Source organism: Centruroides vittatus, unplaced genomic scaffold (assembly GCF_030686945.1).
Source record: "Centruroides vittatus isolate TY-2023 unplaced genomic scaffold, ASM3068694v2 scaffold_752, whole genome shotgun sequence".
Classification (NCBI taxonomy): domain Eukaryota; kingdom Metazoa; phylum Arthropoda; class Arachnida; order Scorpiones; family Buthidae; genus Centruroides; species Centruroides vittatus.
This window is the reverse complement of record NW_027122716.1, coordinates 1059712-1076704: the sequence shown is the minus strand read 5'-3', so window position 1 is coordinate 1076704 and position 16993 is coordinate 1059712. Positions and strand designations below refer to the sequence as shown.

At 27.7% G+C, this 16993-nt stretch overlaps 1 protein-coding gene across 1 annotated transcript in view; it reads left to right on the top strand.

Moving 5' to 3' along the window:
* Elp3 (elongator complex protein 3) overlaps nucleotides 1-16783 on the top strand; it is a 43486-nt gene extending 26703 nt beyond the window's left edge. The window contains exons 9-16 of the mRNA XM_067287865.1: nucleotides 1364-1444; nucleotides 4199-4325; nucleotides 5427-5620; nucleotides 9903-10059; nucleotides 13255-13427; nucleotides 13595-13649; nucleotides 14585-14666; nucleotides 16620-16783. Of these exons, the coding sequence (XP_067143966.1) occupies nucleotides 1364-1444; nucleotides 4199-4325; nucleotides 5427-5620; nucleotides 9903-10059; nucleotides 13255-13427; nucleotides 13595-13649; nucleotides 14585-14666; nucleotides 16620-16693 (943 nt within the window). The 3' untranslated portion in view covers nucleotides 16694-16783. The remainder of the gene's footprint in view (nucleotides 1-1363; nucleotides 1445-4198; nucleotides 4326-5426; nucleotides 5621-9902; nucleotides 10060-13254; nucleotides 13428-13594; nucleotides 13650-14584; nucleotides 14667-16619) is intronic.
* Nucleotides 16784-16993: the final 210 nt, after the last annotated feature.

Below are 16993 nucleotides of genomic sequence, written 5' to 3'. Positions count from 1 at the left end.
GAGAAGTGTCCATGATGACATTAGTATGCAGCAGTAAAACAAAAAGTTATCATATATAGAAGTGCATGGAAACAGAACTTCCAGACATTAAATATTTTAAAATTGATTATTATTGAAATTTTTTTATTCATAAAAAATATTAATATTTGATTTCAAACTTATAGTTTGTCTTAGGATGAAAGGAATTTGGTAGTGATAAAATTGTTATTTTAAAACATTATTTAAGTACATTGGGTTCTGTTTTTATTTAATCTGAAAGATATAAAGATAAGAATTAATTTTTTCTGAATTTAAAATATTTAGATTATATATTATTATATTAATTGCAGTAAAAAGGAATACATTATTAGATCTACTGTCAGATTTTTCATTTATTTTTCTAACACATGATCAATAGAACGTTAAATTCTTTACAATTTGGCAACAACATTATCAGATAAATTTAACTAAACAAGAGATGTTAATAACTTTTGAAATAGTTGTAAATATAAGAGTATTTCTTTGTTTTTGAATCTCTTCATTTAAGAACTAAATAGTTTATTAAAAATTTTATCATTTTTGTGAATAATGACAACTCAGTTAAGTTTAATAAATATTTCTGTGCTAATAATGTCAGGTAAAAAGAAAGTTCATTACAGCTATTGTTTTTTGAAAATAAGCCACTTTAAGTTAAATCATAACTTTCAATCATTAAGTAAGTAAAATTCACAAGATTAAATTACAAAAATTTTCAATTAAAAATAGCCATTATTTTTGTTATTGTTGTAGTTTTTTAATAATATAAAATAATTTTTATTTTTAAAATTTGAATGATTAACATATTTCTATATTAGCAATGCTTCTTTTTGTAAATGCAATTATATTTAGAACTTAAGAAATATTTGTTTCAATATAATTTTACTTCTTTATCAATAAAACAAAATTAACCTGCTGGATAAAATCATATTGTGCTAAATACACCTGTTTTTATTATAAGAAAAAAACTAGTTAATATTTATTTGGAATATAAATTTTTAATATTAACAATAATTTATTTTTACAAAAAATGCATTTAATGTAGTGATTTAATTTAATCATTGAACATGCTATCACGAATAGGCTTTATTTTGAAATTGTTACTTTTATTTTACTTTCAAACTGAAGATTGACCGAGTTGTTTTGAAAGTGTTAATCTTTTATTAAAATTTTTAATTTCGTCATATTTTAATCATTCCAATTTATTTTGTTGCTAAATATTTCCTGAATTAGTTATTAGTTGAATTAGTATGCAGTGTGTAGTGAAAAATATAAAATAGTTTTGATATACATAAGATTGCATTCAGTTTTTTTTTTTTTTTTTTTTTGAAGTTTTTTAAATGTGCAGTGACATGCTGAATTATGGCTGTACAAGATTAGAAATTGGAGTTCAGAGTGTTTATGAAGATGTTGCTAGAGATACAAATCGGTGAGTATTGTATAATAAAAATTATTTTATTAAAAATTTATTCTATTAATATATAAGATAGTCTAAAAGTCCTTGTATGGTTTTAAACTTCTATAATTAAAGATGTGCAAATGTTAACATTATGGAATGTTTTACATTATAATTTTACCAATGTGAACTAGTTTATTCTATTTGATTTACAGATTTCATTAGTTACTCAAAATGGTATAAGTTAAAGAAAAAGTAAACTGCATTCTTTGGCTTACAGAATTAAAGTCAATAACACTTGTTAGAAGAAAATACGGCATGCTTACTACAATAAAGAGCACACTTTTTTTCTAATAGCAGTTATTGCTTTTAATTCTGCAAGTCAATGGGATACAGTTTACTTTCTCTTTAACTGTTAACATTTTGAGTAACTAATGAGATCTGTAAATAAAATAAAATAAATTAGTTCACATTGGTAAAATTATAATGTAAAACACTTCAAAAGGTAGGTTCTTAAATATTGTTACTCCACAGTTTTAACACTTGAACTGTACATCTTAAACACTTAACTCATCGACTTAACATCATCTTACTCTGTATATTTAACTATAAAATTGTACAAGGACTTATGGATCTTGTATTTCTAGGTTACTGTTGCAACTCCTTTTTTTTCCACCAACTCAATAAGAAAATAAACTAAATACAAGAACCGATAATTTAAGGATTTGTTAGGCTCAAAGTAGAGTAACAAAATTGAGACTGATAGGAGTTCATCAAAGCCTAAAAAGGCAGTTCATAAGCCATTAGAGAGAACCTAACTAGCATATTTTCCCAAAAAATTTACATAGGGAAGAAACATGGAAATAGTCTTACAAATTAAATTATCAACTCTTGCATTCTATATATTTTTAGATGTTAGATTACATATAATTTAATATATTGGTTCTTAATACTAAGTAAAAATCTATATTAAAGCTCTTACAAAATTATAAAGTATTAAAGTATAATAAGCCTGTTCATTAGTCTTGAGTAGCTATGTTTTTGTAATCTTAAAAAATTGTTTAAACAAATTATTTGTCAGTGAAATATAAAATTTGAAAAGTCATCTTCAAGACTTTTTTTATGCATTAAGAAACTTTAATATAAAATTTATAACAGAATTGAACATTTAACAAAAATTCCATAGTGATTTAATATTTTCAATGAGTGATATTCTGAATTGCAAAGTAACATTTTTTTAAATATAAAAAAACATCATTTAAAAAACTGGGAAATCACACTGAGCTTGAGTCAGCTACACGTAGTCGACTCAAGCTCACATACCACACCTGTTGAGACACTAATTCTATTGTGAAACAGGACAAAGATTTCTCTGAGTTTCTTCTGGAACCATTGTTGAATGGTGGCCTTCACATCATCATTTGATTTGAATTGTTGGTATCTTAGGGCACATTTCAATTCTTGAACACTGGGATATATCAGGTCTATAGGGAGTTGCATGGACACTTCCCATCTAAATTTCTTCAATTTGGTACGGACAACATTGGCAGTGTTCAAAAGGGCATTATCTCACTGAGGGCAGATTTTATGGTACTGCTGTCCATTGGTGATGATATGATGGATGGTACTGTGACTCAGATCCACTAGTGCTGCAATTTTATCCACAGTGAGATGCCATTACAGTAGACAGTTGTTTATCTGAATCAATTGGGGACTGGAGTTGTTCGGATAAGTGATTTGTTCGGATAACTGATTATGTACGAAAAAATATTTTAACCTATCCGATGTTGAAATTTTTCTCCGTTGCGTGTCGCTTCATGTTGAATTTCGTCGATTTTAAGCCTAACAAAAATTTTTATAATAATAATAATCGAGGCTATTGTATCATTAAAAATTATTTCTTTATTTTGTACAAACAAAATAAATATATTGAAAAATATAAGAATTATAGTAATTTAGAAGTAAATCTAGTATCAAAAAAGTTTGATTCAGCACGACACAGTCCGACTGGAAAGTGTTTGGATAACTGGGGTTCGGATAAACAACTCTCTACTGTACTTCAAATCAATTCTTCTATAAGCATAACAACAATGTTCATAGCTGTGTGTTTGTTCTGGCTGTTAGTTATTACTGAGGGAAGTGTGGCCCTCTAGGAACTGTTGTTGCCAAATGTGCACTTGTGTCAGCACCATGCAATAATTACCTACTGCTTTTATTCACTTATGCATTCACCTGCTTCCAATACCTTCTGCTGTTAAGCAATGCACAACAGTGCATTGCTTGTCTTTGCTGACTTCCATTTTGACAATTGAATGGCAAGTACACTACCAGCTGTGTTTGTATACACTGTGTGTCATGTGATGGTTATAGTTGGTTGTCAGGTGTACTAGCTTCCTTTCCATGGGACAAAACTCACCAGGATCATCATCACATTTCTACAATCACATATGTTTGATTTTTAAATGACTATACCTTATATTTGTTTCATTTTTGAAATGTTTTCTATTATTATTTAAGCAGATATTTTTTTTAAAAATTGTGATATAGCTATATTTAATTAAAGGCATATCCAATGGGAAATCCTAATGTTATGCTGTAGCAAATTGATAAATGATAAAACTACAGTGTATTAAAATTATTCTGTATTAGCAAACTAATGATATTAAGAAATTTTAACAATTCTTTAATATTAAAATGAATATAAATAATAATAAATTATTAAAATTTTCTGTAAACATTACTATTATTTTAAAATTGTTCTAACATTACAAAAATAATTTTTTATAGTGGACATACAGTTCGAGCTGTGTGCGAATCATTTCAATTATCTAAAGATTCTGGATTCAAAGTTGTTAGTCACATGATGCCAAATTTACCAAATGTTGATTTTGAAAGGGATGTTGAGCAATTCATTGTAAGCTATTTTTTGACATTGAATTATATATACATATATTAGTTTAAATCAGTTTAATACATTTAATTATTGTTATGAATAGTTTTTATTATCATAATCTATTAAAACTAGTTGTACCCAGCAAAATATTTGCTGTAAAAAATTGTTGTTAAGTTACAAATAAATAAGGAAAATAAAGAAATAAATTTATACAGCATAGCATCGATTATCCGAACACCGATTGACTGAAACATTGGTTAACCAAAAGCGTTCCAGTCGGACTGTGTCGGGACGTGTGTCATGCTGAATCGGACATTTTTGATATTAGATTAACTTCTAAAGTATAATTTTTTTGTCTTTATATTTTTCAATATATTTATTTTGTTTGTACGAAATAAAGAAATAATTTTTAACAATACAAATAGTCACGATTATTATTATTAAAATTTTCGTTAGGCTTAACGTCGACAAAAATTCAACACACAATGGAGAAAAATTTCAACATGGGATATATTAATATACTATTATTGGGATGTACTAATATACTATATTAATAATGTATTTTTTCATACATAATCAGTTATTCGAAAAATCGATTTTTCGAACAACCCCAGTCCACAATTGATTCAGATAATCAATGCTCTACTGTATATAAGAATTATAAAATTTTTCAGTATACAACATTAGTACTTTACAGATTGGAAATAAATTTTGCTACAATTTATTCTTTACAGATAGACATATACATAGATATGATTCTGTCCCTGATTAATTCTAACAAACAGTAATATTAACAAATACATGTCTATATGTTTTCTTGTCACATGAAGTTTATTTTTTTGAAACTATTCAAATAACCATAAACATCTTCACAATTAATTTGCATGAAGAAGTGAATACCTAAGGCAATTACATCTAATTGAATGTAGTTTTTAATTTCTTTTTCATCTATCCATAAGAGTTCTTCACTTAGGTGCCATTATTTTTTAATGTTGCTGTTAATGGAAGACTATTGTAAATTAAATTTTGTTTGGGAGGATTGATGCCATTTCTTTTAATGCAACAAAATTTATTTACTGTAAATATGAAAATAATTATATTATGATATGTTTTATCTTTAAGGAATTTTTTGAAAATCCAGCATTTAGAGCCGATGGTTTAAAGATTTATCCAACTTTAGTTATACGTGGAACAGGATTGTATGAATTATGGAAAACTGGTCGATATAAAAGTTACCCACCAAATTTACTGATAGATTTGATAGCAAAGATTTTAGCATTGGTACCACCATGGACTAGAATATATAGGGTACAAAGGTAAATATTTATAAATTATGTTATTTATGTAGTTGACTTTTACAGTTAAATGTAAATATGAAAATAGCTCATGTATGAAAAATAATAAAATTTAAATCAGTTTATGTTGAAATGTTAGTACATACACAGTATATGTTAAAAGCATTAATTCTGAATATTATTTCAATGTTATAAAATATTACATTGAAATAAAAATAATTTTTTTGCCCATTTAACCTAAAACATTACTATTTATCATAAACTTTTTACAAAATATAAGTAGGCATTAAAAATGTTTTTGCTTCTAAATAACAATAAAATTTATGGTCTCTTATAATGCAAATATTATTTATTATTACTATCTAAAAAATTCCTTCTAGGTCTCATCCATTCCTTGTGTATCAAAAATCTAGGACAGGGAATTTTTTAGATGGAAAACAGCCTTCATCCTTCACAACAAAACATTTCATCCTGCAAATACTTTTTATTATATTTTGCCCATATATAGTGTGTATGTTATGGACCAAATGATTAATGATAGTGTCATTATGAATAATGACAAACAAAATTGGGCATTGTAATAAATTTCAGGTGTTGTAATATAATTTATCAAATTGACCAGTCATTATGAATACTGCTATAACCTAGTCAGGCAAAGTGATAAAAAGTTTAGGAGTGATCATCCGACATATGCTAGCCAATAAGCACTCACATCTGAGTTGCATGTGCGTATTGCATTTAGTACTGAATTTTAAATTTATGCGACCAGTAGTTAATCTTGTGTGGCATTTTAATTTTACTGGAGGCCAAGTATAGTCAATGCTGCTGCAGAATTGGTTGCAAATCTAATAGATGCAAATGCTACAAAGAAAAAAATTATGTAATTCCAAATGTCATCAAAATCTTAATTACTTGAATAAATAAATTAAAAAAAACATTTATTTTTTTTATATAATTTATATCAAAAATGAAATTCCAGAAGTTTCCTGTAAATTGATTTTTCATTAATATTAGTTTAATTGGTAGAATTTTACCTATGTGCACCATCATGATGGTGGTCACCACTGTTCGTGCTCCCAATGGACTCCTCCCAGAGGGGAGCCACTGGCAGTCCACTAATTGTTTAATATCACTAGTTATTGATACGTGTGTTCAAGAACTACTGTGAATCAATAGCTAGCGACGTTAAACAATCGGTGGCTTCCCTCCGGGAAGAGTTCGTCGGGAGCACGAACAGTGGCAGCTGCCGTCATGACAGTGCACATAGGTAAAATTTTACCATTTTATTAATATAACAGTTAATACTACTTAGTTTTAAAAGATTACATGTTTTGTTTAAAATATTTTGAAATAATTCACAAAAAATAAATATTTCTAAATGAAATAAGTGGATGGACCCCGATGTAAGAGCGGACTTCGATAACGCCACCCTCATTAAGAAGTCGTTCAAAACGGACCACATTAGGGCATTGGAGACCCTGGAGATTTACAGAGCTACCAAATTGGGGAAATGCATTAATTACAAAGACAGCAATGTTTTATCGTACGCGTGGCGATACATCTCGGAGGTCAATCCACGATGGTAAACATGGTTTTATTTCCTGCATTGATATTTTGCGACGTTACGATAGTAGACTCAGGTCTATTAAATCAATCTTATGTTTTGCATCGTCATCGCACGCTGGAGATGTTCGATTTCTTGAACTTCAAAAGAGTTCTATTCTCATGACATTCCATTAACGAACCTGAAGAAGATCTCGATGGAGATTCGAAAACGTTAGTTTTTTCTGTTAATTTTCGTCGTTTGTACCGGAAATTTAAAGGTTGAAGTTGCTGGATTAGACTTTATATGTACCGGTAGTCACGGATGAAGTTTGTTTTGAAATAAGTGGAGTTTTTTTAATCAAATGAAAATGTCGCACAAGATTAACTATTGGTCACATAAATTTAAAATTCGGTGCTAAATGCAATACACATGTGCAACTGAGATGAGAGTGCTGATTGGCTAGTCATTATGAATAATGCCGTTTTAATCACTTGGTCCGTAACATATATACCATATTTACTCGTGTATAAGATGATCTCACATATAGGACGAAGTGTGACTTTAAAGATAAAAATAAAGAAAATTAGATTTATTAATACAATTATAATTTTATTTTGTTCAATCACAAATAAAATATCAATTGCGCGTAAATGCACATATTGTCCTGCAAAAATTACTGGCATTTTAAACTTTGAGAAAAAATCTTGTAAAATTGACAACATAATTTGTTCATGTAAAGCTGGACAATCGGAAACCTTTTTGCCAATTCTTTACAGTCGAATCCACTCTCCATTGATTACACTTATGAGTTTCTTCGAATTCTGTTTTTGAAAAATCATCTTTTTCACATGGGAATGGATTAAAACTTATATTGGGCTACCATGTGATTTTGAAATTTCAATTTGGAATTCAATTCAAAAGCTTTGCTTTTCCTATTGCTATTCATCTTTACTCCTGACAATACACAAGAACGATTAAAAGGACCCAGATAAAATACTTTTGTTTTTAAACACCAGAGGGTGAGCATCCAGTAAAAAATGTGAATACACGGTTGACGAAAATTATTGAAAAAACACAAAAAATCCTTTGCTTGCACATATAGGACGATCTAGGTTTTTGAAGCAGTGAAAAATGAATAAAAACCTCATCTTATATGCAAGAAAATACAGTATTTGTATCTTGTTTGCCATTAACTTGTTCATTTTATCTTACTTTCATAATTTTTGTGTATTTATATGTTCACTGATATCTGATACAGTAGTCTAATGGGCTCTTGTACCAAAAATAACTAACAAAATTTTTTTTTATTTAAAAAATATCTTTTGAATATTTTATAAGAAATATTCAGTTTTTCAGTTTATAAGAGAACTATATTTTATTATAGTAAATTATCTATTTACAATAAATTAAGCTTGTGTTTTCATATATAAACATCACTAAGTTTGAAGTATTAGTAATAAACCAAACAATTGCTGTAAGTAATTGGGATAGTTAAGTGCTATCAATAGCCCAATTAATTATGGCAATCATTTGGTTTATTATTATCAGGCTAATTAATTAATTTATTATCATACTAATTAATTGTGGTGATCATTTGAGTTTTACTTTTTTCAGTTATATAAATAAAAGAGGCTTAAAATATTTAATTTAAATAAATTTATAAGTGTAATTAAATCTCTGTTGAGTTTTCAATGATAAATTTTTCTGTTATTAAAGGACAAAATTTGAAACAGAACAGATTTTAATTATATAAAAATACTATTTCATAAAGAACAGAATTGTCTTTCTGATGTTATTTAATGACTGTATTAGTTAAACAGAAATGAACATGCAGAATAATCTTATGATCCATTATTTGTTGGAAGATTTTTTATCTAATTGAAATTGACAGATAAGGATAAGATAAATGGTCACTCATCTTATATTTATTAATCTATAAATCTTTAAACAAGAATAAAACATTGCTGATAAAGCTAATCATAAAATATTTTAAAATATTTATTTGTTAGATGATGTAGGGGTGCAGAATAAATCTAATTGCACAAATGCAAATGAGGGGAAAACTAAAACAGTCTGAAAAAATTTGCAGTAGGAAAAAATGATATTACAGCAATAGTCACAAAAACATTACAAGAAAATGGTGTAGCATCTTGGTTAAGCCTATAGAAAATAATTGGGAAAATTTGCCAAAACACAAGAAAATCATGTTTTAAAAATTAAATTGGAACATTGTTTACTTTGTTTGTTTCTGATCAGTTCAATCACATGTTATATTACTGCTTGCTTACACAGGTATGTGCTTGCAGTAAGGATGAGTTTTGATTTTTACAAAAAAAAAAAAAAAAAGAAGAAACCAAAACAGAATTTTAAAAAGAACTGAAAAAAATCCATTTTTATTTCAAAACTGTTTTTTTGACACTATTTAAACAGCGGGTGAAATTTCATATCAGCTTGAATTAAGTCTCTTCATGCATGATTTGCTATAATGTCATTACTTTGTTCCTTGAAGCTCTTCTCATTTCCCACCCATTGTGGAGAGACTTTATGATCACAGTATATATAAAATAGTTTTTGTAAATTAATTGTTATCTTATAGTTATATTTTATTATATATACATTGTCATATTATATTTTTAAAATATTTAAAATGAAAAATGATAGCTTGAAAATCCAAGTAATCACCATCCAGCATTTAAACCAAGATTTATTTAAAATTAATAACATTTATTTTTAATATAAATTCATAATATTTTTCAGAGATATTCCCATGCCTTTAGTAAGTTCTGGTGTGGAACATGGAAATTTAAGAGAACTTGCTTTGGCTAGAATGAAAGATCTTGGCACCCAATGTAAAGATGTTCGTACAAGAGAAGTTGGGATTCAAGAAATTCATAATAAAGTCAGACCATATGAGGTTAGTATAAAATGCAAAAAACTTTTATAGAATGATGATAAATACATGGTGAATTTTAGTAATATGTATGTATTTCTTTAAATTATTTTTAAAGAAATACTTTACTTTTCCAGCAAGTGGGTTATTTATTAAATGAACATACAAATGTTTTTGGTTTAATTTATAAACCTGCCTCAAGTTTAGGTTTGAACTATGAAATTCCAAATTGATGTGAATAGTTTTGGTTTTGAAAGTTATCTGTTCCAACATTATTGTTGGATTTTAAACTTTTATTTATGTAATTTTAAGAGTAAGTTAAAAAAACAGTCTATATATATATAGAAACATTTTACATATTTTATTTTTTCAAAGAAAAAAAGATAGTTAAAGAGACCTGCAGAGTTAAAAGACCTTCATAAAAGCTCTTAACAGTCCTGATTACAAGTTACTCCCTACCCTCTTAACAGCCCAGATCTGGCACCATCAGATTTCTGGTGATTTCCAAAATTAATAGAAATATTGAAAAAGCAATACAGGTATCCCTCAAACAGGTAGTATGTTTGAAAAAAGTGCCATGTTATTCCAAATCTGTGCTATATGAAACAAAGAGACTAGTGTAAAATGTAAGATTAGGTTCCAGAAGTTAACAAAAGTACAGTAGACCCTCCTATAACATGGTAGATATGTTCTGTGTTATATCAATCCGTGTTGTACGAGTTACTTAAATACATGAGCCAATCACAGCCCGGCACATGTGCAGTTTAGGGGCTACAGATGTTTGAAAGGTTTTCTTCCATAAAATTAATTGATTCTAGACTAATTTCACTCAACATTTACAAATCAAGTATAATTTTTTGGGAATAATCCATATAAACTATGCTATAAACAAAAAAATCGTAGGATTACTTACCAAGTGTGCACCATTCAACGACGCCATTGCGTAAGCTTGTTTTCGTCGCAAAGCGGCTCGTCGAACGGCGGGCGCATGTTTCCTGATAAGTTATTTTTCTGCAAAAAATTTGCTGAACTTTGGAGACATCATTAATAAAAATATATTTTTTATGGCCGTTGAATAATAAATGTTTTTTAGTAGGTCCTGCGCTCGTTTAAACTCAATGGTTTGTACAATATCCGCTATTGGTCCAGATTCGACCAATCCTGTCGCAACACGAGTTGGCAATGACATTTTTCTGTGTTATTCGAGTCTCTTTTAGTGTGTTATACAAACCTGATCACAATTTTTTAGCCGTATTATACAAATCCATGTTATATGAACCCTCTTAGAATTGTATACAGTAGACCTGTGGGGGGTCTACTGTATACAATTCTAAGAGAAATATGTTTATTAAAGCAATCAATAATTTATTTCCAATCAATAATTAATTAACAATCACGATTAAAAGTACTGTATTATGCAAAAGTGTATAGTCTGGAACACAAGAAATAAATGGTGGTTCCTTTTAGGCAGATTTTGTCTTCAATTTTAGTAATAATAATCTCCATTGGACGAAAAAAATTTACAAACTGCATTGCAAATGCATTAATATTAACTTTAGTTAAATGAGGGTGTTTTCTTTTTACAAAGTATTGTCATTATCTGCTTTTTTTTTTTGTTGATCTAGATCAGAAATATCAGTATAACATCTTCATTTTTATTTTTACCATAAACATTTATGTATTACAAAATAAAAGTAAAAATATGTTATTAATCAAAAATTTGTTCTAGTGGTTCGCATTTGTTCAATCAAGGACTGGGCAATTTATTTTCCAGAATTTGTGTTTGAATACCGAATTGTTTGAGTTGGGAACAGTACCACTGTATGTCATTCATCAATTTTATGAATGATTACTTACCTACAGTTAAAAAAGTTTAATAATACCTACCTAAAATGTTTAAATAAACTTTACTAAATCGAAGATTAATGTATAAAAACAAAACACAGTGACAGTCTTAAGGACTAAAGTCTGAAAGCAACAACAATGACACCCAGTTGATAAGAAAGCAGGACAAGGAAGCTAGGACAAGGAAGAAACAAATTTCACTATCTATTTTCATTAAAGTAAACCTGACAAAAGGCACAAAATGATTGAAAATTTCAATATTCTAAAATCTGTGGCTAATTTCAGACAGCATGCCTGCATGCTTGCTTGAATAAAAAGTATTGAATAATGAGTTTGCACTTAAAAGTTGTGAAATTTTGTACGGAGAATTTGTCAAATTCTCAAATTGTGTTAGTGCAAAACTGGAAACCATGTTGTATGAGGGATATTCTCCAATTTTCAAATCATGTTAGAGTGAAATTGTGTTGTAGAAGTGCCATGTTGTAAGAAGGATACCTGAACTTTTCATTGGCTGATGAGGTTGAGTTACTTCTTGGAAATTCACCAGGGAAAGATTAGAAAGTTTTTTGTGCATGGAATGAAAAAAAAAATGAATTGAATATTTGGAAAACATACCACTCTAAATGGTGATTTATGTTGGAGAATGAATATGTATAATGAAATTAAATTAGTTTTAATACATTTTAAAACTGATCACATTATTCTATGTCTTCTCAAAATAATTTTATAATTATTATTTACCATGATGGGAAAGAAAAAGTGTTGTGACAATTTTAATGTAAGTATTTATATATATATATATAATATATCACTATGTATCTACTATATAAGTATTATATATACTAAATATAATACTAATTATATAGTATATATATATAATATTATTAATAATATATATAATACTATAATAACTTAATATATATTAGTAGATACAGTAGTGATATATTTAACATGATTAAATATAGTAGTTAGTATAGTAATTAATTAATTTAGTATTAGCAGTAGTTAATAATCTAGAACATTGTTTTATATCATTTTAAGAATTTAAGATAGCCATTTTTCTAAGAACATTATAAAAATACTCTAATAATTATTATTTAACATGTAATGATTATTTTCAGGTTAATTTTACACTTAAATGTATTGAAAAAAGCTTATTCTATAGTTCTTGAATAAATATTTGAGTACTTAGACTTGTTAAAATTTGTAAGTTTAAAAAAATTTTAATAAATGTTCTGTGTTTTTGTTACCGTAATAACATGCAACATTATACTACATATGAAATATCTTAATGATTTGAATTTTATTTTACTAGGTATAAAATTAACATATTAATATATATTAAAGAATTAATGTATTTTTGATGTCATTTAGGTAGAACTAATAAGAAGAGATTATGTGGCTAATGGTGGCTGGGAAACGTTTTTATCATATGAAGATCCGCATCAGGATATCTTAGTTGGGTTGCTTCGATTAAGAAAATGTTCAGAAGAAACTTTTCGGCCAGAATTGAAAAATAACGTATCAATAATTAGAGAACTGCATGTGTATCCTTTTATAAATAATGATGGCTTAGTGAATCGTTACCTATAATTTTTATAACTGATAAGTGTAGTATATTCTAAAAACTTTGTTAAGTCTTAAAAATTTAACTGTTGATAAAAAAAAAATGATTGCTTTTGAGAAGTTGTTATTTTTCTTAAATAATGTTAAGATATGGAAGTGTAGTGCCTGTCAGTTTTCGTGATCCATCAAAATTTCAACATCAAGTAAGCTTTATTTTTTAATGTAATATAATCAAGAATATTTAAAAAATTCTTAAATAAGTTTCTTAATCTGGCATTGGTTCAGAGACTTTTAAAATGCCAGATGTTTTAATTTTCAGATTATTTGCTGATTTGCTGCTCTTATTATACCACTAATTTCATATATAAATATATATATCCAAGTTAAATAATGATGGATAATGATTTAATTTTATTGACATATCCATCACTATTGCAATATGTAAAACTATATTGAGATATTGATGGCAGTGAGGTTGCGCATACCTCACTGGGCCAAGTATGTTACACACTTTGGCACTTGAAATTTTCAGGAATTGAAAATTGTGAAAAATTGAATGTTGTAGGATGTAAAACTTGTGAAATATCAAAATTTTGCTGAAAATACTTTCTTTGTTTACTAATTCAGTATTCAAATACAGTGGTGAGTTTATAATTTTACTTTTTATTGTAGGCTTGTTGTTTCATTTTTCACATACTGTGATAGTTGCAATGTAACATCAGAGGCTTGTAAAGTTTATCTTAAAATTTCTAAATTTATATAAAGTCAATTGAAGAAGCAAAATAATCATGCAAAGAATATACTGAAAAAACTGTAATACATCGACCTAAAAATAACTACAAATGTCAAATAACCAAGAGTAGAGAGTGACTAGAGTATGTAAGAGATGACATACATGAAGAATTTTTAGGATCATGAACTTTTCTGACCATAATAAATGTGAATATGAACATTATAATCTGATCACTCAATTTAATTTAGTGGAGTTGTTAAGAGACCCCATCACGTCAAATTTATGACTCTCGTTGACTGCACCAACCAGATTAAAGACAGAATTTAAGCAGTTGGCTTGCTAATAGTTAGTTAATTAGCATAATCTACTGCCAAATTATAAATAAATTTCTTTTGCAATATTCAGGGATTTGGAATGTTATTAATGGAAGAAGCTGAAAGAATTGCTAAAGAAGAACATAATTCAACAAAAATAGCTGTCATATCTGGTAAGCCATTATTAATAATCTTTCCAATTAATTTTAATATAAAATTTAATAATACAGTTAAAGAAAATCATTACAATTAATTGCAACATCTGTTTTTGAATTATGAACTTTAAACATATAGGCATTAAAATTTACATAAAATCAAGTACAAAAATTGATTTCTGAATTAATATTTTCACAAATTAAAAATATTCAGATTTCTTGAGAATTCTACACAGTAAATTTTTCATTAATATTAATTGTTTCACAAAAATTTGATTAAAAAATAACAGTGTGTTTATAAATTCATGATCCCTTTAAGTGAAAAAAGTTGATAATTGCAAAATAAAAATTTTATTGAACTGTTAAATACAATATGACAAATGTACATTAATAAAAAAGAAATTGTTTCATCACTGAATAAAGTGTTGTTCATCAAATTTTTGTGATTTGTAGCCTTAATGAGATCTTAACACATTGCTTGATGAGCTGCATAATCATCATTATGTAAAATTGACATTTTTCACATTGTGTTGTATATAAAACCAAGCAGTTTACTGAGACAACAGTTGAAGCATGAGAGCTTTATTAAAAATCTTCCCAAACATTTACCAAAGTTAAAAAATTTGAAGAAATTAAGTCATTTTCTTTTCACCATGTCTAACATCAGAAAACAATAACAGTTTTTCTTCACAGAGATGACCTTATAGACTAAGTCTCTGCAGAATTATGTAAAACAGTTAAAAAATCATTCACTGTTGATAAGCCAATTAAGAATATATACACAATCTTAATTAAAATATTTAAGCCATTTTAATTAAAATTTTCCATAGTATCTGCAGATATGGGCGGCCTGCCTGAACATTCTCATCATTTTACTCGTCATATTCATTGAAATTTATTCACAATAATCTGAATATTTTTCCTTATGGAACAGTTTCCAAAATTTAAGCCTAAATACTTCTATAACTTTTTACAGGATAATTCTTCCAAACTTAACATTTTTCGCTAAATACGGGATCCCTAGACCCGGAAAGACAGGGAATAAGATTTTTAGCAGAAAAAGTCAGGGAATCTGTCACTCTTGATTCTTTTTGATCCCAATACATCTTTAAATTCGTATTGGAAAATTGGAATGTCTTGTAACTTTTGGGGAGGGATGGGAGGAAATGTAATGACCTTGAATGGGTCTGTCCAAAAATAGCATGCAATAAGCAATTTCTCCCTCTTGCAGAGTACGCAATTTCTTCAGATTAAATTATTTTGAATTTCCCGCCTCCTCGCTTTAAGGTGCTAGCCTACCACTCTGGAGACCCAGAAAAAATCCAGGCGGGTCAAAAAATTCCAGGAATTTTTTTGAGGGTAATCCATCCTGGATATATCTGGTTTCATTCCTCAGCACCTGGTTGCCCAATTGTGGTCCTAGCAGAATGTAGGACAGACTTAATTAAAAGACCCTTTTAGTGCCCATAGGGCATAAAGAGTAAACAAAAAACAGTACAAATAAGCATTTTCTTTTAAGATAAGTTGTATTATTTATAGAAAAAAATTACCTGGCTTATAAAAATTTTGGAAATTAAATTTAAGTTTCAGTAAAGCCAAACAACCACCAATTATGGGCTACTTTTCCGCTATTATATTTTAATTAATTACTAAATAATTAAACTATAATTACAGAAAAGTGGTGTAATGAAGTCTTTCTCAGGTCTTTACCATTGCAGATTCCAATAGTACAAGATATTTTAATTCTAGAATGCTTTTTACATAGAATGATATTTGAAGGAGTGCATGCCCAATGAGACAACATAATAGAAATATGTAAATGTTTAGTAGTACATTATGAACTGACATTTTAGCTTTTATTGTTGTATAATACAGTTACAATTAGTCATTTATCACTATTAGTCTAATTCAATATTTTATTTAATTAATAATTACTGTATTATTATTTTAATTTTATACTGTTTTTATTAGGTATAGGAACTAGGAATTATTATAGAAAACTTGGATACGAACTGGATGGACCATACATGTCAAAAATGTTATAAACTATCCAAAATTTGTAAATATGGTTGTAATACAAATTATTTGTAAATACAAAGCGATTAAATGAAATAAAAAATAATAATTTAAAAATGTTTAATATTATTTATGATGAATTATGTTTCAATATTTTCTCTACAATTAACAATAACAAATCAATTAGTAGGCACAATTAATTCCTAAAACTATCCTCGAAGGCCAAATTCTCGAGAGAAAGGAAGACCAGGGAAAAGTATCTGGAAGATGTCAATGCTTGTATGAGTGTTCCGAAATTATTATGAATTAAAAAGGACTGCATTGGACAG